Below are 24,523 nucleotides of genomic sequence, written 5' to 3' on the forward strand. Positions count from 1 at the left end.
CATCTGGCAGATGGAGGGAGCATGGCTGAGTTTTATCATCAGAGCCACATAGGACCTGCTACCTTCTCCCGAAAATCTGAAACTGTGGTACGGAGAAAATCCTGCCTGTTCCCTGTGTCAAGCACCTGCATCCCTTAAGCACATTCTGTCAGGGTGCACTACAAGTCTCACCCAAGGGCGCTATACTTGGCAGCATAACCAAGTACTCAGAGAGCTGGCATCAACACTGGAACAGAGGCGAACCACCACAAATAACCTTCCACAAACATCAGCAGGAATGGTCCACTTCCTATATTTCATCCCAGCAGGCCAACCTCAAGAGCACCAAACAACACCAAAGGATGCAAGCATCCTGCAGTCTGCTCGAGATTGGAAATTGGAAGTGGACATTGATGAAAAGCTTGTGTTTCACCCAGAAATAGTGGCTACAACCCTCCGGCCAGACATGTTCCTGTGGTCTTCAACAGCAAAGATGGCTTATGTCGTGGAGCTGACAGTACCATGGGAAGATGGGGTTGAAGAGGCTTACGAGAGGAAGAAAAACAAATATTCTGACCTGGCAGCTGAAGCATCCCAGAATGGCTGGAAGACCATCATCTTCCCAGTAGAGGTGGGATGCAGGAGATTCGTTGCAACATTTACCACCAGTCTGTTGAGGAAAAAGGGGGTGATGGGCCGCTCCCTCCAACAGGCTTTTAAGACCGTGTCAAGTGCTGCCGAAAAAAGCAGCAATTGGCTCTGGATCAAACGGAACGACAACAACTGGGCACCAAGATAAAGACAGATGATATGCGTCCACACGTACACCTGGCTCAGGGAGAAGGACACCCCTGCCATGCAGAGTCCATTGGGGGACATGGAGGGTATGGCATGGAGGGGGGTGTACCTGGGACGCTGGGTACATGGCTGAGCCCTTTGGAAACGCGTCAGGCTTCAATCAACAGGCCAACGCAATGACATACATACCATCCCTTTCATCACTCCACACCGACTGCTACCTTCAAGAGTTACCTACTTACCAAAGGGATTGAAACATCTAGTTCTATTAGCTTTACTAATGTGATGTCTGCCAGAGAGATGGACATGGTCTCCCCTGAGCCTTCAAGCCCTGTATCCTCAATGGAGAACCATCTCCAACATGACTACGCTCAGCAAGTGTCCCCAGGCCTGCCTGGTACTTTTCACCTGTGAGTTCAGCCCCTATCCAGAGTTTTGGATCCATCTCCCGAACCATCTCCTTCCCCATGATTAGGCCCATGCCGTCGTCCACTGCCCAGGTGGCAATGCACCCGACCCTAACATCCAGTGTTGTGAGCGGTGGGTCCACAAGGCACCACATGTTGTCCATTCAGGGTGAACCTGACTGGGATCCATGAGTGTGGGCCCAGCCACCGGGCAACCACCGCTGCTCCGAGGCATGTCTCCCACAGAGGGCCCCAAGCCCCCATTCTGGGCCTGTGGTGACACTACCAGGAGCCGTTGCCCCCTTACAACACAACTTCCATGGTCATGGGAATATGCAAACACCTCCACTGTGTGATGTGCAAATAAATCTGGCAGCAAAGATGCAGAGTCAGTGTTTCTACTTTGGTCCCATTATAATTTTCATTTTTATTAACAAACTTTTTTACCTTCTTAGTTCTGTAGGTCAAGAAAAGTCCAACAAATGTTGTCTGGTCAATGTGTGTCTGTCTCATGTCTCATTTCTTTTTTTTTTTTTTACTAAGCTTTATTTGTTCTTGATCTTTCAGGTCTTTGTTAAATCAAACTCTCTGAACCCCTCATGCATATTTTAGGTGTTGATGAGTTATGGTTCCTGGTTCATGATTATTTTGTCTGTTCTCAATCAGCTCAAACTCAGAGGGGAGCAGAAAGCTCGACCGCTCAGCAAGGAGGTGTCATCATCAATCCTAAGTTAAGCGGTGTGCATGTAGGAGGGAATGTGAACATCATTGTCGGCAATACACGCGGTAAAAGTTTCCCCTGAATTTATAAATCAGATAAATGCCATATTTATTTGTTGGTCTGTTTGTTTATCTATGTGCATGATTAAAATAAAACCAAGAAATGCCTTTACGTTTTGTATTTCTCAAGACATGTTGCACGTTTGTGTTTCAGGCACGTCTCCTGACAGGCCAGAGGAGCCGGATGCTGTTTCTCCCAAAAACAAAGGTTTGTGTCAACAGATTTTTCACAAACAAAAGGACAAAAAGTACACATAACTTCTGGTATTAAAACATGATGAGAGAGTTTTAATGAAGGTGTTGTGGAGATTTGGAAGCTAAAAATGTGACATTACCATCCAGCACTCAGTGACCATCACATTTTTTTTCTACGCCCGGTCATCTGTCCGTCTTTTAGTTAACATGACATTTTCCTTTCTCGTTAGCTACTGGAATGTTTGCTATCAGCCTACGAGCTCACCATATGTTTCAACTAAAGATTACTAGCTTCAAAAATCTCATCATGTAACCACTTATATGAGTGAAGCTGGACATCTTTAGATCAAACTTTCAAACGTTAGCTTAAGCAGCCTTGTTTGAAATGTGGACTGTGGTTAGCTAGCTAGCTATAGCACATAGCATACTCCCTGGAGATTTCGAGGGCTGCAACAATTTCTGTCCTTATTTTTCCTTTTGAAACTAACAATCATGAAAATAGTGACTCTGTAAGATCCCAAGTTTTTGCAAAATCTTATGCTGTGACTAAAAACTGTCTGACTCATGACACACTGACTGTAGATGTAAGAGGGTGTCAGACTTTATTCTTTTAAAAGTATTTTCAGAGTATTCTAGTGTATGATAGACATTAATCTCTTATGATGCAGCATAGATTATTTTAAATACTTGAAAATGCATCACACTTGGCACCAACAATGTTTTAAGATTGTTGATTAAGTGCATCAGTAATCATTATGTGTGTTCAGGAGTGTGGTCATAGAGCATTATAAACACATTATAATTCACTATGAATGCCCCTCTGATTCATTATAGATGTGGTCTTCATAGAAAGTGTTACCAATTTATTAATTTATTTATCCATCATTTTTGAGTCCTGTTGGGTTCATTCACAAATATTGCCTGTACTTATTCAGACCTCATATCTGTCCAAGTAAACTGGATCTTAGAAAAAACAAAAGGCACATTTAAGTCTGGCCCCCGGCTGGCTCAGACTCAGTTCTTGTGTTTTTTTTCTGTTTGAGTTTGTCTAAAACCCTAGCACATATAAATACCATATTTACTAACTTGGGAGACTACAAGAAAATAATGTAACGATGACTTTATTAATGTTTCAGGAAACATCCAAAGGTGCAAAGATGATCTAAAATCTTTCCTTGAAAATACAACAAAGAATCTGTCTCAGGGAAAAGAGGAAGATGGATCAACTCCTTTAAACAGAATCTATACAGAGCTTTACATCACAAAGGGAGGCAGTGGGGAGGTTAACAGTGAACATGAAGTGGTTGAATTAGAATGTAAAAGGAGTCCGAGTGAGGAGAAGAAAATCCTGCTCAATGACATTTTTCAACCTTTATCAAACGAAGAAGACCCTCCACAGAGAATTCTGACGAAGGGAATCGCTGGCATTGGAAAAACTGTGGCTGTGCAGAAATTCACTCATGACTGGGCAACAGGAAAAGCCAACCAAACTATTGACTTCATATTTCCAATCTCATTCAGAGAATTGAATCTAATAACAGATGAGCATTGGAGTCTTATGACGCTGATAGGTAACTATTTTGAAGAAGTGAAGGATTTGTCAACGTCAGTCTACAACAGTTCAAGAGTTTTGTTCATATTCGACGGCCTGGACGAAAGCAAGTTACCTCTGGACTTCGAGGAGAATGGGACGTGGCGCGATGATACAGAGACCACAACACTAGACGTCCTGCTAACCAACTTAATCACAGGGCAACTGCTGCACAAGGCCTCAGTCTGGATCACAAGTAGACCAGCTGCAGCCACTAAGATTCCTACCAAGTTCATCAACAGGGTGACGGAGGTACGAGGCTTTGATGATGAGCAGAAGGAGGAGTACTTTCAGAAGACAGTCAGTGACAAGACTATGGCTCAGAAGATCCTCGATCATCTTCAGTCAAAGCCACTGAGAAGTCTGTACATCATGTGCCACATCCCAGTCTTCTGTTGGATTTCAGCCACAACTCTCCAGAAACTCCTCACAGAAACAAAACAAAGTGAGCTGCCCAAGACTGTGACTGAAATGTACACACACTTCCTGATCACCCAGACAAAGCTGAAGGTTTATCAGGAAGGTGAAACAAACAGAGATGTGATCATGAAATTAGGAAAGCTGGCATTTGAACAGCTACAGAAGGACAACATCATCTTCTGTGAAAAGGACTTGAAGAGTTGTGACATTGATCAGGAACAAGCTGCAGTTTATTCAGGTCTTTGCACACAGATCATAAGAAAAGAATGTGGTCTTCACAAAGAAGAGATTTACTCCTTCATACATTTAACTGTTCATGAGTTTCTGGCAGCGCTGTATGTATTAGAGACCTTCTTGAACAGCAGAGAAAATCTGCTTCCTGGGAAGCGAAGTGTGACAGAGATGTTGAAGAGAGGACTTCCCATCATCCTCCTCCACAAGAGGGCAGTGGATTTAGCTTTGGCCAACGATCATGGAAAATGGGACTTGTTCCTGCGCTTCCTGCTCGGTCTGTCACAGGATAAAAATCAGGAGCTTCTTCAGAAAGCATTTGGATTCAAAGAGAGACGTCCACAGAGCAACCAGGAGACGATCACCTACATTCACGAGAAGATCAAGGAACTTTCCAACGTCGACAAGAGCATCAATCTGTTCCACTGTTTAAATGAGTTGGGTGACCGGTCTCTGGTAGAGCAAGTCCAAAAGTACCAGAACTCAGGAGATGTTGGTAACTTGTTACCTGAACATTGGTCAGCTCTGGCCTTTCACCTGCTCGCTTCTGGTGAAGACCTGGATGTCTTTGACCTGAAGAAATACTACGGATCGGAGGAAGCTCTGGGGAGGCTGCTGCCAGTGCTCAAAGCATCAAAGACAGCTTTGTAAGTATCTGACCTCAAGAAACCCAACAGCTCTGAAGCTTTAAGAGTAGAAGGACAGAGAGTGTCTGTAAAATGTTAACAGTCATTTTGTTTTTCACTTCAGGTTAAGTGGCTGTAACCTCACTGACAGATGTTGCAAGAACATTTCATCAGCTCTCAGCCTGAAGTCTTCTAGTCTGGAGGAGTTAGACCTGAGCAGAAATAAACTGCAGGACTCTGGAGTGACGCTGCTCTCTGACGGTCTAAAGAGTCCCAACTGCAAACTCCAGAGACTCAGGTGAGAACATCCAGATGCACAGTTAGTGTGTGAGGTGACAAGTAATACTGAGTGATGGACACTTACACTGAGAGTGATTCTGTTTTCCTTCATATCACAGCAAACATAGACGAGAGTTTACCTTTAAATGTCTCATATCACATGGTGATCACGCACATTTACAGTCTTCAAAGATTTAAACTAATCTTTTGCCAAAACAAGATCAGCACAGTTTCAAGGTGAATAATGGTCAGAAAATATCATGATGTCAGAGTGAAGCTGACCTTTGACCTTTTGGATATTAAATGTAGGGCTGCAGCTATCGATTCTCTTAGTAATCAAGTATTCTATCGATTATTCAGTGATTAATGGAGTAATTGGATCAGAAATACTGCCTGTTTTCATTAAATGACTTTGGCTTCATTTCAGGGCAAAAGTCATATGTAAAAGAGAAAACAATAAAAAGTCTCAGAAATGAGAGAAATGAGCAACACATTAGTTTGCTTTTTTGAAAATTCAATATTTTTATTGCTTTAATTGCAAAAACATTTGTCTGCACTTTAAACAGCTGTGACAGATCAGATGATGCATCTGCTGTCTGTGAACTCAACTGCTTGCTCAGTTGAACATGGTGGAGCCCTCTGCACAAAGCTGTCCAAAGTACGACTCTGCGACTTGAGAGTACAATAAAAAAAATTTAGGGCTGTAGTCTCCTGGTCGACTGGTCAATTATTTGGTCGCTATGCTCTCGTCCGACCAAATTCTCATTGGTCGAATAATTGCTGTGTTACTCTCATAAAGAGAAAAGTGCTACATCAACAGCTTTCCAGGATTAATCCGTTATTTCCTGCGGCGGGGGGACAGGCTAAGATACCTGTGAAAATGGGGGTGTTTTCAAAACGTTGAACTCGCCCACCCTCACGCTGAGCATTGCGGTGATATTGAATTTGATGTTGACGTCACCCTGTTGTGTCGGGTCCGCTCGGCGTTTCTTCTGTTTTTGTCTCTCGCCCTTTTCTTGTCCCTCTTCCTTCATCGTTTTGCAAACGGTGCTACATTCACGTTACAGCTGTGTAGACTGTCAACAGCAATGTAATATAGCACTTGTGTAACAGAAACAACCATCCATGCGACACACAGTGCGCTGTATAGTTGTACTGGATTTAAAGCTTGCCTCGAGGCTTTTTAGAAATTGAATTATTCAAGTTACTCGAGGAATCGTTTCAGCCCTAATTAAATGTCATCTCTTCATTATTTTATCCTGTCAGACATTTGTGTGAAACTTTGTCATAATGTCGTATGAGCTCTTGAGTTATGGCCAAAAATGTGCTTTGTAAGGTCACAGTGACCTTTGACCTTCGATCATCAAATTCTAATCTGTTGATTGTTTTGTCCCTCTAATGTACCTTTTGATACCAAACATTATACTAATTATTATTCGTATTAATTATTATAATTCTACCACTGTTGCATATCCGAGTCCGCGGCCCATAACCTGTGACTCTGCAGACTAATAACAGGAGTGACAGTGAGCTGGGCGGAGGCACAGAGGCACAGCCTACGTTAGCCTCTGTGAAAACAGTACAACAGCTTGTATCGTCTACAGCACATCATGTTTCAACAAACATGCAGTTAATGGCAACAAAAGAAACATGGAAATACAAAAGCAACACACTGCTTATTTGAAAATGTAACAAAATAACTGACAAATTAAAGTGCAAAACTAATGCGTTACGTTAGATGCTACAATGAAAAAGTAATCTGAGTACTCTGACGCTACACTCAACACTGCCTATGGGGGGCGCTGTGGAGCCGCGGACCAAGATGGCAGCTTAGAGTGGGTGCTCCTCACAACTTTGCTAAAAGTTTATAAAGTCCCAGTCATTAACGCTTCTTAGTAGTTTTACAAGATGTCTAAACAAACGATGCTTAAAGACTGTGAGAATAGCTCCAGTTCCCGTGGTTCTCTAAGACCTAAAACTACAACTACGACTACTGCGGTAGCCGAGGATGCTAATGATGAGGCCAGCCCACAGACTGAATTAGCTACGGTGCTAAGTGAGCTGCAGTCACTCCGTACAACTGTCATCGCGATTAACACCAAGATAAGTACCCTGGATGGTTTTGGGGCAAAACTCGACAACGTGGAGAGATGCATAGCTGAGATGAATGGCTCGGTTGATGCTGTGCAAAAGAGTTTTGCGGCCCTTCAACAAGATATCACTGCTAATGCTAGGTGGCTCACGGAGGCCGAAGGCCGCATAGGGGACACTGAAGATAGCCTGGAGAGTGTGAAAATGGAGCTGGCTGACGCCGCTAAACGTATTGCTTATTTAGAGTCTAAGACGGAGGACCTAGAAAACCGTGGTCGGAGAAAGAACTTAAGACTGGTAGGGCTCCCCGAAAACGCTGAAAAGACCCAGTCCATGACTGATTACATCCAGCACATGTTGCCGATCTGGCTGGGGATTGACGCCGCCAGGTCGTTCACTTTGGAAAGAGCGCAGCGCACGCTGGCAAGACCAAGACCGGATCAGAGCAGAGCTGTAATCATCCGTTTCCTGCGTTTTCAAGACCGCGAGGTTGTCTTCAACACATCCAAACAACGCTCACTCACTCACGATGGTCACAAGATCTTCTTTGCTCAAGATTTATCAGCAGGAACCATGAAGGCACGGAGCCCATTCAATGCAGTGAGGAAAAAGTTCATCGAAGCTGGAACTTTTCGGGGATTCACCCTACGCCCTTGCAAGAAGAGGGCTCTGCACAACGGAAAAATAGTGCTTTTCTCCACACCAGAAGAAGCTGAGAACTTCCTCCTAAACCCCTAATCTTTTAAATGGCCGAGGAGTGTAGGTAACCACAGCAGGACTGATATGGACAATAATATAGGTGCACTGTGGTTTAATATAGGTTTTCTTATGTTGTATTTATATGTTTTGCATTTTCTAATTTATTTTGATTATATGCAAAGTTGCTACTACCGTATTTGGTGGACACTTTATTTTTTTTTGCACCTATTATAGACCTATACACTTGTTTATTTGACACAGGACACAGGCTGCTGAGGCAGTTAAATCAAGAAGCGTTAATAATACTATGCTTCATATATATAATTCTGGGACGATAAATGTTTGAATGTTCAGATCGGGATGCAGAGTTGGGGGGGGGACCACACGGGCTGTCTGAGAGATGTGCCTACCGTTAAACCACTCCTCATTAGTGTGGATTTGGTACTTGCTACAATAATCCTTATTTTAAAACCTGGGAAAACACCGACTAACTGCTCTTCATACAGGCCTGTTAGTCTTATGGGAGTTGACACAAAAATATTGTGTAAAGTTCTTGCTAAAAGGCTAGATCCATATATTCCCTCTTTGGTACATAGCGATCTAAAATAAGGATTATTGTAGCAAGTCTTAAAGTTGGTGGTAAGATACCATTATTAAATGACTCATTAAACATATACAAAAGTGGGGTCAACAACTGCTTCTGGAAGGTTTTATAGAACTCTATTGGCAGGCCGTCAGGGCCTGGAGCTTTGCCTGAGTTGATACTTTTAATGGCCCGCAGTAGCTCTTCCATCGTTATATCACTATCCAGGTCCTCTTTAACCTCCTCTGTGAGCTTTTTAAACTGAAGATGATTAAGAAAGGTATCTCTATTGGCGGAATTGGAGGAACATTCTGACCTGTACAATGATTGATAAAATTCCTTAAATGCGTTATTAATATCTTGAGGGTCGTTTGACATCTCTCCTGATTGTGTAGTTATCCCATTAATGGCTCTTTCAGATTGTATTTTTTTAATTCTCCATGCTAACAATTTGCCAGCCTTTTCTCCCTGATCATAAAAGGCCTGGTTCAACCACAGTAAACTTTTTCCTGCTTTATCAGATGTTAATTTATTGTATTCCGTTCTTAAAGGGTCATCTTTGTCATTTATATCTATTTCCAAAGATTTTATTTGCTTCTCTAATCTATTAATTTCTGCTTTTTGTTTCTTGTTTTTAGTGCTTGTGAAACTAATAATTTCCCCTCTAATATATGCCTTGAAGGCTTCCCATCTAATGCATGCGTTAGTTTGATTAGTATTGACCTGAAAGTAGACGTCAATCTTATCTTCTACATATTTAACAAATTCCAGGTTTTGAAGCCACCTCACTTGCAGATGCCAGTTAGGGGGAGACTGTTGAAGCCTCTCTATATGTACAGACATAGAAATGGGGGAATGATCACTAATGACTATACAGTCATACCAACAATTCTTAATTTTGGATAACAGTTCTTGTGATACTAAAAAATAATCAATACGAGACCTGGACTTATGTATTTCTGAGTAACATGAGTATTCTAATTTATCTGGGTTAAGTTTTCTCCAGATTTCTGCTAAGTTCAAGTCTGTGATATGTTGTAAAATTGTTTTTCTAGATTGTTTTTTATGGGGGTCAGATTTTGTAGAACGGTCTATCACCGGGTTCAAAGTGCAGTTGAAATCCCCACCGATAATATTTAAGCCATACAATGAGGACAAGGTTAAGAAGAAATCTTCAAAAAATTTTGGGTTGTCCTCATTAGGACCATATATGCTGACCAGATTCAATGCAAGAGAAAGAATCCCACCCTGAGCGATTACAAACCTTCCTTGGGGGTCCCAAATAATATTAGTAAGTTGAAAAGGAATTGTTTTGTGGATAAGAATTAGTACCCCCCGAGCGTAATTGTTGTATGTGGCATGTATAACTTGACCAGGCCACCTACGTTGTACTTGTTTAATTTCAGTGACTGTAATATGAATTTCCAGAAGAAAAATTATTTTAGAATGTAGGTTTTTAAGTCTGTTCATTACCTGTTTCAATTTAGTTAACTTATTGAGTCCCCTGACATTCCAGCTTGTAAATCTTAAATCAAACAGTTTTGAACTTTCCATGTTGCTTTAAGTGCCATGAGACAGATGACTGTGTTGGGTGCGACAAAAAATAAATAAATAAAATAAACGAAAGTAGTAAGAACTAAACCAGATATATAAAAACACTTAACCTTTGAAATCCCGCCCCCCTTCCCTTACTTAAACTAAACGACGTAAGGGCAAATACCAATCCACACTAATGAGGAGTGGTTTAACTGTAGGCACATCTCTCAGACAGCCCGTGTGGTCCCCCCCCCAACTCTGCATCCCGATCTGAACATTCAAATATTTATCGTCCCAGAATTATATATATGAAGCATAGTATTATTAACGCTTCTTGATTTAACTGCCTCAGCAGCCTGTGTCCTGTGTCAAATAAACAAGTGTATAGGTCTATAATAGGTGCAAAAAAAATAAAGTGTCCACCAAATACGGTAGTAGCAACTTTGCATATAATCAAAATAAATTAGAAAATGCAAAACATATAAATACAACATAAGAAAACCTATATTAAACCACAGTGCACCTATATTATTGTCCATATCAGTCCTGCTGTGGTTACCTATACTCCTCGGCCATTTAAAAGATTAGGGGTTTAGGAGGAAGTTCTCAGCTTCTTCTGGTGTGGAGAAAAGCACTATTTTTCCGTTGTGCAGAGCCCTCATCTTGCAAGGGCGTAGGGTGAATCCCCGAAAAGTTCAAGCTTCGATGAACTTTTTCCTCACTGCATTGAATGGGCTCCGTGCCTTCATGGTTCCCGCTGATAAATCTTGAGCAAAGAAGATCTTGTGACCATCGTGAGTGAGTGAGCGTTGTTTGGATGTGTTGAAGACAACCTCGCGGTCTTGAAAACGCAGGAAACGGATGATTACAGCTCTGCTCTGATCCGGTCTTGGTCTTGCCAGCGTGCGTTGCGCTCTTTCCAAAGTGAACGACCTGGCGGCGTCAAGGATTTCACAACATTAGAAGGGTCCTCAACATAATCCACTCTTAAAATAATGCCAGGGATACAGCGCTGTTATCTCTAGATGCTAGGCAAGCGTTTGATAGAATCAAGTGGCCTTATTTGTTCAATTTGCTACCAAGATATGGACTTGGGGGAAAATTTCTGAAATGGATAGAATTATTGTACACCAACCCTACAGCACGTGTAATGACGAACAACAATTTATCAAGTCTGATAACGTTAGAGAGGTCAACCCGTCAGGGTTGTCCTCTCTCCCCATTATTGTTCATTTTGGCCATTGAGCCTTTAGCCATGTCCATTAGAGCTGAAGCCAATTTGTCAGGTATAACAATCGACCATGAACACAGGATATCGTTGTATGCGGATGATGTGATTCTTTTTTTGTCAAACTTATCAAACAGTGTCCAGACATTATTACATTTAATTAACAAATTTGGTCAGTTTTCTGGGTATAGTATTAATGATGCAAAATCCTCTATACTTTTCTTGAACAAAGACGAAAGAATTAATCCAGTTATAAGTACACCTTTTTTTAATGCGAAGGAGGGCTTCACCTATCTTGGAATTAAGATTACCCCCCAAATTAATACAGTTGTTAAAGCAAACTATGACCCATTGATGAAAGAGGTACGAGACTCGCTTGAAAATTGGACAACAATGCCAATATCAATGATTGGCCGGATCAACTTAATTAAGATGACTATCTTGCTGAAATTTTTATATCTGTTTCAGTCACTCCCAATACCACTGCCAAAATCCTTTTTTAAAGAAATTAATAGTGTATTTTGTGGGTTTATCTGGAACAACAGAAAATCTAGACTCAGACTCAGATTATTGTATCTGCCATATGATAGGGGTGGATTACAGATGCCCAATTTACAGTGGTATTACTGGGCCGCTCAGCTGCGCAGCACTATGTTTTATTTTGTCACACAATCTCCTCCAGCATGGGTTTATATTGAACAGGCATCAATATCTAAGCTGCCATTAAGCCTATATTTATATTCAGCAGATTTTAAAACCTTAAAGAAAAAAACAACTATTCCCTTCCTTAAAAACTCCATTGGTATATGGTTTAAAGCTCACAGACATATTGGTGATACACCCCCCATCTCTCAATTTTCACCTATTTGGGATAATGCGCAGTTCACTCCTGGCAGGGCAGATGGTGGTTTTCAGGTTTGGGCCAGCAGGGGGGTGCAAGAAATTGGAGACTTATATGTTCAGGGCACTTTACTAACATTTAATGACCTTTGTTTGAAATATTCAATTCCAAAAAAACACTTTTTTAAATACTTACAGTTGAAGCACTTCATCTCATCAAAACGCCGCCAGGCTACACATGAGCCGCCGCTGTCCTGCCTTGAGGGTATTGTGTTAAAACACATGCATGGGAAACGACAAATTTCTATACTATATACAGCACTTGTCTCGCACGACAAGGAATCTAGTCATGATAGAAGGAGGGCATGGAGTTTAGATATTAACGAAAATATTGAAGAAGCTGAGTGGGCGACAGCTTGTTTACAAGCTCAAACACAAACCATTAATACTCGAATGAAACTACTGCAACATAAGTGGCTAATGAGGACATACATAACCCCTGAGAAACTTCATAAATGGTCCCCTGTCATTCCAGATACATGTGTGAAGTGTTTGACTGAGAGGGGTACTTTAATTCATTGTGTTTGGGAATGTCCTAAGTTGGTAGCTTTTTGGAAAATGGTTGTCCGCACTCTAAGTAAAATCATAGGTATCCAGGTACCCTGCTTAGCAAAACTTTGTATTTTAGGGATATATCCAGATAACTTTTCTTTTAACTCTAAGTGTAAGACTCTCATAAACTTTGGCCTCCTGCAGGCCAGGAGGATGGTTGCCCTATCATGGAGAGAGACTGAAGTATCTTCTAAACAGTCCTGGATCAGAGAGATGGTAATGTGTGTTACATTAGAAAAGCTAACCTATGTAACTAGAGGTAAAGCGCAAGAATTTGAAGAGGTGTGGGCACCTTTAATGGACTTTCTCAGACAACAGTGAATACTTATTTGCAAAGCTGTTGAGTGTGACAGTTTTTTTTATTTTATTTTATTTTTTTTTGTTTGTTTGTTTTTGTGTGTGTGTATGCAGTGAGGTCAGTTTGCATCTCATTGTGCAATTAGTGTGGTATGTGTTGATGTGTTTTGTATGTATCTATTGAAAATCAATAAAAAACATTGTTCAAAAAAAAAAAAACACTGCCCATATGTTTAAAAGGGTCAGAGGTCAGGGTCTGGAGCTGCCACTGCATGTTACCACCTATAAGTTCAAACTGTTTTTCCCCAACAGACTGGCTGACTGTCAGTTTACAGAGAGAGGCTGTGCTGCACTGGGTTCCAGTCTGAAGTCAAACCCCGCCCACCTGAGAGTCCTGGATCTGACAGGAAATGACCTCATAGACGGTGATGTCACAAAGCTTTGTGAGTTCTTGGCAGAGCCACGTTGTGGACTGGAGACACTGAGGTGAGTATTGTGGTCATTATTTAAATAAAAGTGAAAAAGCAAATGCTGTCACACATTCAGGTGTGCAGAGACAGTTTTCAGGTATTTGAGGCCATTTTCACACTAAAAGTCCTCTGTTTAGATTATTCTGAAATAAATCAATGACTCATCACACACTGTAATGTAGTTGGACTGACATAGAACAGATTTCTAAGTGTTCATTCATGTAGAGTTTCTGTCATCATTACAACTTCTCCTGTGAAGATGTGGCCGGCCCAATAAAAATCAATAGCTTGGATTCAACTCAAATATGAAACATGAAAGATGTTCAAAAATAAAGGCACCCACAGCGCCACCTGCTGTTAAAGGAGCCCAAGGACTCCATGTGAGGCTCCACAGGTTCTTATGAAATCAGCAGTGAGCAGAGTTAAAAAACACAAGTGAGATTAAAAGATTTATTCCATAAGATCAGTAATAAAAGACAGCTGTCAGAATAATTAAAAGCTATTAAATATCTCTTTAAACCAGTTCACTTCAGGGGCAGTAGGAAAAAACTGTTGCATGCAGTAACTGGGGCACAGCCATCTTGGGATTCAGTGATTTCAAAATCAATCCAAAAATGGATGCAAGACTTTAAATGTCTCCACTTTCTAGGAAATCAAATAGACACATATGTTGAAATAAACACAGCCCAGACCACTGCCATAATCAGATGGGAAGCCTTTAAGGCATTTATTGGAGGCCAAATTATGAGCTATACAAGTCAGAAAGCAAGAGAATCAGGGGGAGATTTCGAGAAGTGGAATCCAAGATTCAAATTCTAGGCAAGGCAAGTTTATTTGTAGAGCACAATTCATACACAAAGTAATTCAAAGTGCTTTACAGAACAAGAAAATGCATTAAAATCACAATACAAAATAAAAACATAAATAATCATTATAAAATGAACTTTAAAAGAGAAGAGTGCAGATAAGATCCTTTCAGTCATATGCACAGTGAAATAGAGCTGTTTTGAGCCTAGATTTGAACATTGTCAGAGTAGAGGCCTGTCTTACATCTTCAGAAAGACTGTTCCAGATTTTAGCTGCATAAAACTGGAATCCTGATTCCCCATGTTTAGTCCTGACTCTGGGCACCAGCAGGAGGCCAGTCCCTGAGGTCCTCAGAGTCCGAGATGGTTCATATGGCACTAACATGTCAGAGATGTACTTTGGTGCTAGGCCGTGGAGAGACTTGTACACAAGCAGAGCTGCTTTAAAGTCTATTCTCTGAGCCACAGGAGGCCAGTGTAGAGATCTGAGCACAGGACTAATGTGCTCGTACTTCCTGGTTCTGGTCAGGACCCGAGCAGCAGCATTCTGGATGTACTGCAGCTGTCTTACAGCCCGTTTGGAGAGGCCAGTGAGCAGGCCGTTACAGTAGTCTAACCTACTAGAGACAAATGCATGGATAAGTCTCTCAAGTCAGGTTTAGACACTATACCTTTGATTTTGGCTATGTTTTTAGATGGTAAAAGCTGCTGATGTTATTGATTTGATGTGGCTGTTAAAGTTCAAGTCTGAGTCCATTATTACGAGATTTCTAACCTGATTTGTAGGTTTTAGAGAGAGACTGAGGTGACTGCTGACACTTTCTCTTTGTTTCTGTGGACCAAATACGATGACTTCAGTCTTGTCTGAATTTAGCTGGAGAAAGTTGTTTTGCATCCACACACTGACCTGTTGGATGCAGTGACAGAGTGAATCCACTGGTTCATATTCACCTGCTGTCAGTGAGACATAGATCTGAGTATCGTCTGCATAATTGTGGTAGGACACATTATTACTTTGTATTAACTGGCCTCAAGGCAGCATGTAGAGATTGAACAGAAGGGGTCCCAGGATTGACCCTTGGGGCACCCCACAGGTCAAGGCCATGTGGTCTGAGACACAGTTACCAATTTCAACAAAGTACTTCCTGTCTTCTAGATTGGACTTCAACCAATTTAGGGCAGTGCCAGAGATGCCCACCCAGTCCTCTAGTCTCTGTGAAAGGATCTCATGATCGACAGTGTCAAAAGCAGCACTCAGATCTAGCAGGACTAAAACTGAGACTTTGCCTGCGTCAGTGTTCAGGCGGATGTCATTTGTCACCTTAATAAGAGCGGTCTCAGCGCTGTGATGGGGTCTAAAACCTGACTGGAAAACATCAAAGGAGTTGTTCTTTAGGAGAAAGTCAGTAAGCTGTTGGTAAACAACTTTCTCAAGGACTTTGCCTAAAAACGGCAGATTTGAAATGGGCGGTAGTTGTTCAGTACTGTGGCATCAAGACTGCTCTTCTTTAGGAGAGGCTTTATGACCGCAGTTTTCAAGGCCTTTGGGAATGTTCCAGATTGTAGTGACATGTTAACTATGTGAGCGAGTGGTGGTAACAAACTGCTCAGCACAGACTTTAGAAATCTAGTGGGTAACACATCGAGGCAGCACGTAGACGAACTCAGACCGGTGATGATCTCTTGGACAGTTTTGTCAGTTACGGGTGCAAAATGAGTCAGCTCTAAGTGTGTAGGTGGCTGCAGAGTTGTTACTGGTGTTGTGGAATTGATGGCATTTTTAATGGTCTGAACCTTGTCGCAAAAGAATACTGCAAACTCATTACACTTAGATGTGGAGATCAGTTCCAACAGCAGTTGAGCTGGAGGGTTTGTTAATCTGTTCACTGTTGAGAATAAGACACGCGAGTTGTTACTGCAGTTTCCAATAATTTCAGAAAAGTACCTCTCCCTTGTTCTACGTAAGATCTGGTTGAACACGTACAACTTTTCTTTATAAATTTCATAATGAACATGAAGCTTCGACTTGCGCCATTTCCGCTCGGCCCTCCGGCACTCCCTTTTCTGTGCCCTGACCGAGTCGCCATTCCTCCATGGCGCCTTCTGCTTATTTTTAACCATTTTAACCTTCACAGGGGCAATGGTGTCCAGAACATTCAAAACACTTGAAGTAACAGAGTTCAACAAATCATCAACATTAGAACATGAGGCATTTTCAAAGTTTATCATTTCCATGAACAGAGCACCTGTGCTGTTATTTATGTGTCTCCTCTGAACAACTGCAGGACCAGCCGGTGGTTTGGGAGAAACAGACAGGTCAAAGAAGACACAGAAATGATCAGACAGAGCAACATCAACCACATAGACGTTTGAAATATTAACCCCCTTTGTAATGAGCAGGTCCAGAGTGTGCTGCGTCACATGCTGAGTCAGGCCAAAGGTTTCAAGGACAGCGCTGAGCTCTTTAGCATTTCTGTCACAGACATTATCCACATGTACATTAAAATCACCTGTAATGACCAAACCATCAAAGTCTGTGCATACAATTGAAAGCCTCCTGGTAAAATCATCAATTAACTTTGACGGTGCTGGCTTGTATATAATTACATAGAGTATGGACGGAGATTGTTTTAGCTCCATTTTAAAGGATACATACTCAAATGATGAAAACACCCCAAATGACAACCTGTGCATAACCATATGATCTCTAAATATTGCACAGACACCTCCACCCTTTTTGTTTTCTCGTGTTTCAGATTCAAATTTGTAGTTGGGTGGAGCTGATTCCGTTAGAACAGCATTACCTGTGTTTTTGTCAAGCCATGTTTCAGTTAAAAACATAAAATCAAGATTATACGAAGAGATCAAATTATTAATTAAAAATGATTCGTTAGACAAGGATCTGACATTAAGCAAGTTTCAGATTAGTTTCAGTAGGACTGGACATTATCTCCTTACAAGGGATATGGATTAAATTTCTCTGATTGGACAGTCTAACTGTCCTTCTGTAATCTGGTCTATGTGGTGTGGCTGTAGATATAGCACTAGGGGAGAGTATTGTCTCACAGGGCCCCAGCTTGATATTACCTTTATCATGGCTGAAAGTCCTGGGACAGCAGAGGTCCTGTGCATCCTAGCTTTTAGGGATACCAGCTCTGGGGGCAGGCAGGGGAGGACGAGCAGGGGGAAGTTTGGGTGATGGACCAGATGAAAACTGAGGGGGAGGAGCTAGGGGAGCTTTAGTTTGTGAAGCAGGAGAGTTGAAGCTCCTGTGTGACTTGAGGGGCACAGTTTTATACGGGGGAGAGTTCAGCATAGTTGGTGATAGAAGTCTTGACCTTGCTCTATTAGGGGTGAGGGGAACCATCTTAATCCCTGATTTGATCAGGCTTTCAAGATGGTTGGGAAGGCCCATGGGGGAAGGTGGGGATGAAAAAGAGACGGTGAGGGACAATTCTCTAGAGGGGGTAGATGTGGCAGGGGGGGCCCAGGGCTGGTCTGTGGGTAGAGGAGGTGATGGGGGTGCTGCCGGGTCTGAAACTTCTGCTGGGGCCGTCACAGACGAGTCCAAGGCCTGTGATGAGGGCCCGGGGGGAGGTGGAACCGATGGCAGGCCTGAATCCTTCACTGGGGGCAGTGGAGGCTGTTGTGGTGCTGGAGCTGAATCCTTCGCTGGAGGAGGTGGAGGCTGTTGTGGTGCAGCTGGTGCTGAAACACTGGCCCGGTCTCTGACTTCTGTGACAGAGATGCTTCTCTCGTTCCTCTTTTCTCTCACTGGTCGCTCAGGACCCTGCCCCGGCCCATTCTGATGCCTCAGAGCGTGGAGGAGGTGTTCCGTCAGCACTCTCCTCCCACCTCAAATTGATTGACCTCTGCACAGGTGTGGGCCCTTTCCCTTGAACAGGTCCTCTCGTTTCCAGAACAGATAAAAGTTCTCAATGTAGTGCAATCCTCTGTGCGCACACTCTTTGGACAGCCATGTGTTCAGCTGAAGCAGCCGGCTGAACTTGTTTATCTTCCTGTCTATGTTTGGAAGAGGTCCACTAATGAATGCCTTGACCTCCACTTTATCAAGCTCCTTGAAGAACTTAGTGAAATCCCTTTTCAAGACTTCAGTCTGTTCCTTTCTGATGTCCACTGCACCCACATGCACCATTAGCTGTTTGACTCCTCGGTGAGTAGACAAAACTTTTGGGAGGAGTGTTGTTATCTCAGAGACAGTGGCACTGGGACAGCAGCATGGTTTATGCCACTGATAGCACCGTCTCCTATCAGCAGCGTATCTCTGACCTTGACGTTTGGTCCAGATTGTCTGTCTGCCTGCTGTCTTTTGCCGACTTTATGGCTCCAGTTTCGTGAAGATAATCCATTTTCTCTTTGTTCGTTAGAAACATTAAATTCAGTCTCTGACAGTGGCAAAAAGCTGTTTGTAAGCTGTATTTTGGGTGATGTTACGTAGGTATTAACATTGTCTCTCATCACTTTGTGCTGCTTTGGCTTAGCACCAAGTTCTCTCCAGGATGAGGCATTTTGGTCTTTACAGAATTTTGGAAAAGACACAGTATCATTCAGGTTTAAGATGAAAGTAGCAGGTTTTTCACCCTTTTTACTGAAAGTAACTGTGGGCTTCTTACCACCGGATGTCACTGGGAGCGTCTTGTGAAGTCCTTTTTCAGATTCTAAAGCAAAAATCCGTGCTTGTAGCTCATTAATTTCTTGTTGATATCTCCGACAGCGTTCACAGAAGGAATTTGTTTGGTTTCTTCCCCCGGACATGCTGCTGGCTCGTCAGATCGGTTAAAAATATAAAAATGTTCTTCAAAGTCTTGGTTTACTTAAAATAATTCATGAAATGATGGATATAGAGATTTTCCAGGATTTGTAGAAGGAGTAAAACGATTAAAAAGCAGAGTAAAGAAGGAAGCAGGCTGGAGCAAGCAGGAAAGCGTCTGCACTCTTCAGAAGCAGGAAGCAAGAGAGAATAAGAGCTCCCAGGAAGGACAGAGTAACCATGACACCTCAAAACAATTATTATAACTTAGGACACAATATAATGAGCTATCATCCCATAGGGCTGCTGCAAATATAATGAGGCTCAAAGAAGCCTATTATGAGCGAGGGGAAAAGCCAGGTAGACTCTTGGCATGGCGCATCAAACAACAACAGACAGAGACAGCAATGACTAATATTGAGGACAGGAATGGGAATAATAGAATGAATCCATCAGAAATTAATACAGCCTTTAAAAACTTGTAGGAAAATCTCTGTAGATGTGAATATTCTACTAACTGTAATACTCAGTGTGAATTCCTGGACAAAATGAAGATTCCTAAAAGTTCAGAGGAAAGTAAGGCAGCTTTGGATAAAGCTTTAAGCAAAGAGGAGATATCAGAAGCCATAGGTGCATTAAAGGCAGGGAAAACAGCGGGGCCGCATGGTCTTCCAATAGACACCTATAAATATTTCAAAGATAGATTAATAAGCCTCCTCCTCTGCTCCTCTCCTCCTCCTCTCCTCCTCTGCTCCTCTGCTCCTCTGCTCCTCCTTCTCTGCTCCTCTCCTCCTCTGATCATCTCCTCCTCTGCTCCTCTCCTCCTCTGATCATCTCCTCCTCCTCCTCTCCTCCTCTGCTCCTCTCCTCCTCTCCTTCTCCTCTGCTCCCCTCCTCCTCCTCCTCTCCTCCTCTGCTCCTCTCCTCCTCTCCTTCTCTGCTCCTCTCCCCTCTTTTCCTCTCCTCCTCCTTTGCTCCTCCTCTGCTCCTCTCCTCCTCCTCTGCTCCTCTCCTCCTCTGCTCCTCCTCTCCTCTGCTCCTCTCCTTCTCTCCTCTGCTCCTCTCTTCCTCCTCTCCTTCTCTCCTCCTCTGCTCCTCTCCTCCTCTGCTCCTCTCCTCCTCCTCTCCTCCTCTGATCCTCTGCTCCTCTGCTCCTCTGATCCTCCTTCCAGTCTGAACTCCTGCAGGTTATCAGCAGAATGCTGTCGGCCTTTGACCTCTGCCCTCAGCAGCTCCTCTGATCTCAAAGAGCTCGACCTGAGCTACAACCAGCTGATGGACCAGGGGGCGGAGCTGCTTTCTGATTGGCTGAGGAAACCCCAGTGTAGACTGAAGACACTGAGGTGAGACTTCTCAGACAGTTTCCTGTCATTCTTCCTTCTCTGGACACCAGCTGTGTAAATAATATGTCTAATTATTAATCTGAGATCATTTCAGTGTCAGTCAGACTCAGACTGCAGCTGCAGCTCAGCTGCTGGGTCAGAGGTCAGGGTCTGGAGCTGCCACTGCATGTTACCACCTAGAAGTTCAAACTGTTTTTCCCCAACAGACTGGCTCACTGTCAGTTTAGAGACAGAGGCTGTGCTGCACTGGGTTCCAGTCTGAAGTCAAACCCCGCCCACCTGAGAGTCCTGGATCTGACAGGAAATGACCTCACAGACAGTGATGTCACAAACCTTTGTGAGTTCTTGGCAGAGCCACGTTGTGGACTGGAGACACTGAGGTGAGTATTGTGGTCATTATTTAAATAAAAGTGAAAAAGCAAATGCTGTCACACATTCAGGTGTGCAGAGACAGTTTTCAGGTATTTGAGGCCATTTTCACACTAAAAGTCCTCTGTTTAGATTATTCTGAAATAAATCAATGACTCATCACACACTGTAATGTAGTTGGACTGACATAGAACAGATTTCTAAGTGTTCATTCATGTAGAGTTTCTGTCATCATTACAACTTCTCCTGTGAAGATGTGGCCGCCCAATAAAAATCAATAGCCTGGATTCAACTCAAATATGAAACATGAAAGATGTTCAAAAATAAAGGCACCCACAGCGCCACCTGCTGTTAAAGGAGCCCAAGGACTCCATGTGAGGCTCCACAGGTTCTTATGAAATCAGCAGTGAGCAGAGTTAAAAAACACAAGTGAGATTAAAAGATTTATTCCATAAGATCAGTAATAAAAGACAGCTGTCAGAATAATTAAAAGCTATTAAATATCTCTTTAAACCAGTTCACTTCAGGGGCAGTAGGAAAAAACTGTTGCATGCAGTAACTGGGGCACAGCCATCTTGGGATTCAGTGATTTCAAAATCAATCCAAAAATGGATGCAAGACTTTAAAATGTCTCCACTTTCTAGGAAATCAAATAGACACATATGTTGAAATAAACACAGCCCAGACCACTGCCATAATCAGATGGGAAGCCTTTAAGGCATTTATTGGAGGCCAAATTATGAGCTATACAAGTCAGAAAGCAAGAGAATCAGGGGGAGATTTCGAGAAGTGGAATCCAAGATTCAAATTGTAGAGAATAAGAGCTCCCAGGAAGGACAGAGTAACCATGACACCTCAAAACAATTATTATAACTTAGGACACAATATAATGAGCTATCATCCCATAGGGCTGCTGCAAATATAATGAGGCTCAAAGAAGCCTATTATGAGCGAGGGGAAAAGCCAGGTAGACTCTTGGCATGGCGCATCAAACAACAACAGACAGAGACAGCAATGACTAATATTGAGGACAGGAATGGGAATAATAGAATGAATCCATCAGAAATTAATACAGCCTTTAAAAACTTGTAGGAAAATCTCTGTAGATGTGAATATTCTACTAACTGTAACACTCAGTGTGAATTCCTGGACAAAATGAAGATTCCTAAAAGTTCAGAGGAAAGTAAGGCAGCTTTGGATAAAGCTTTAAGCAAAGAGGAGATATCAGAAGCCATAGGTGCATTAAAGGCAGGGAAAACAGCGGGGCCGCATGGTCTTCCAATAGACACCTATAAATATTTCAAAGATAGATTAATAAGCCTCCTCCTCTCCTCCTCTGCTCCTCTCCTTCTCTGCTCCTCTCCTTCTCTGCTCCTCTCCTCCTCTCCTTCTCTGCTCCTCTCCTCCTCTGCTCCTCTCCTCCTCTCCTCCTCTCCTTCTCTGCTCCTCCTCCTCTCCTCCTCCTCTCCTCCTCTGCTCCTCTCCTCCTCCTCTGCTTCTCTGCTCCTCTCCTCCTGTGCTCCTCTCCTCCTCCTCTCCTTTCTCTGCTGCTCTGCTCCTCTCCTCCTCTCCTTCTCTGCTCTCCTCCTCCTCTGCCCTCTGCCCCCCCCCCCCGCTCCTCTGCTCCTCTGCTCCTCCTTCCAGTCTGAACTCCTGCAGGTTATCAGCAGGACGCTGTCGGCCTTTGACCTTTGCCCTCAGCAGCTCCTCTGATCTCAAAGAGCTCAACCTGTGCTGCAACCACCTGATGGACCAGGGGGCGGAGCTGCTTTCTCTTTCTGATTGGCTGAGGAAACCCCAGTGTAGACTGAAGACACTGAGGTGAGACTTCTCAGACAGTTTCCTGTCATTCTTCCTTCTCTGGACACCAGCTGTGTAAATAATATGTCTAATTATTAATCTGAGATCATTTCAGTGTCAGTCAGACTCAGACTGCAGCTGCAGCTCAGCTGCTGGGTCAGAGGTCAGGGTCTGGAGCTGCCACTGCATGTTACCACCTAGAAGTTCAAACTGTTTTTCCCCAACAGACTGGTTCACTGTGAGTTTCCAGGGAGAGGCTGTGCTGCACTGGGTTCCAGTCTGAAGTCAAACCCCGCCCACCTGAGAGTCCTGGATCTGGAAGACAATGACCTCAGAGACGGTGGTGTCACAAAGCTTTGTGAGTTCTTGGCAGAGCCACGTTGTGGACTGGAGACACTGAGGTGAGTATTGTGGTCATTATTTAAATAAAAGTGAAAAAGCAAATGCTGTCACACATTCAGGTGTGCAGAGACAGTTTTCAGGTATTTGAGGCCATTTTCACACTAAAAGTCCTCTGTTTAGATTATTCTGAAATAAATCAATGACTCATCACACACTGTAATGTAGTTGGACTGACATAGAACAGATTTCTAAGTGTTCATTCATGTAGAGTTTCTGTCATCATTACAACTTCTCCTGTGAAGATGTGGCCGGCCCAATAAAAATCAATAGCTTGGATTCAACTCAAATATGAAACATGAAAGATGTTCAAAAATAAAGGCACCCACAGCGCCACCTGCTGTTAAAGGAGCCCAAGGACTCCATGTGAGGCTCCACAGGTTCTTATGAAATCAGCAGTGAGCAGAGTTAAAAAACACAAGTGAGATTAAAAGATTTATTCCATAAGATCAGTAATAAAAGACAGCTGTCAGAAGAATTAAAACCTATTAAATATCTCTTTAAACCAGTTCACTTCAGGGGCAGTAGGAAAAAACTGTTGCATGCAGTAACTGGGGCACAGCCATCTTGGGATTCAGTGATTTCAAAATCAATCCAAAAATGGATGCAAGACTTTAAATGTCTCCACTTTCTAGGAAATCAAATAGACACATATGTTGAAATAAACACAGCCCAGACCACTGCCATAATCAGATGGGAAGCCTTCAAGGCATTTATTGGAGGCCAAATTATGAGCTATACAAGTCAGAAAGCAAGAGAATCAGGGGGAGATTTCGAGAAGTGGAATCCAAGATTCAAATTGTAGAGAATAAGAGCTCCCAGGAAGGACAGAGTAACCATGACACCTCAAAACAATTATTATAACTTAGGACACAATATAATGAGCTATCATCCCATAGGGCTGCAAATATAATGAGGCTCAAAGAAGCCTATTATGAGCGAGGGGAAAAGCCAGGTAGACTCTTGGCATGGCGCATCAAACAACAACAGACAGAGACAGCAATGACTAATATTGAGGACAGGAATGGGAATAATAGAATGAATCCATCAGAAATTAATACAGCCTTTAAAAACTTGTAGGAAAATCTCTGTAGATGTGAATATTCTACTAACTGTAACACTCAGTGTGAATTCCTGGACAAAATGAAGATTCCCAAAAATTCAGAGGAAAGTAAGGCAGCTTTGGATAAAGCTTTAAGCAAAGAGGAGATATCAGAAGCCATAGGTGCATTAAAGGCAGGGAAAACAGCGGGGCCGCATGGTCTTCCAATAGACACCTATAAATATTTCAAAGATAGATTAATAAGCCTCCTCCTCTCCTCCTTCTCTGCTCCTCTCCTCCTCCTCTGCTCCTCTCCTCTCCGGTTCCGGTG

The 24,523-nt window shown here is 42.7% G+C and overlaps 1 protein-coding gene across 3 annotated transcripts in view; it reads left to right on the forward strand.

The window, feature by feature from the left end:
• The window catches only part of LOC125886156 (NACHT, LRR and PYD domains-containing protein 12-like), a 91,815-nt gene that overhangs the window by 54,159 nt on the left and 13,133 nt on the right, over positions 1 to 24,523 (forward strand). For all 3 annotated transcript variants that reach the window (XM_049572161.1, XM_049572159.1, XM_049572160.1), the window contains 7 exons: positions 1,851 to 1,970; positions 2,119 to 2,172; positions 3,296 to 5,048; positions 5,152 to 5,325; positions 13,505 to 13,678; positions 20,412 to 20,582; positions 22,979 to 23,152. In XM_049572161.1, the coding sequence (XP_049428118.1) occupies positions 1,851 to 1,970; positions 2,119 to 2,172; positions 3,296 to 5,048; positions 5,152 to 5,325; positions 13,505 to 13,678; positions 20,412 to 20,582; positions 22,979 to 23,152 (2,620 nt within the window). The remainder of the gene's footprint in view (positions 1 to 1,850; positions 1,971 to 2,118; positions 2,173 to 3,295; positions 5,049 to 5,151; positions 5,326 to 13,504; positions 13,679 to 20,411; positions 20,583 to 22,978; positions 23,153 to 24,523) is intronic.

This window comes from Epinephelus fuscoguttatus, linkage group LG3, assembly GCF_011397635.1.
Source record: "Epinephelus fuscoguttatus linkage group LG3, E.fuscoguttatus.final_Chr_v1".
In the NCBI taxonomy this organism is placed as follows: domain Eukaryota; kingdom Metazoa; phylum Chordata; class Actinopteri; order Perciformes; family Serranidae; genus Epinephelus; species Epinephelus fuscoguttatus.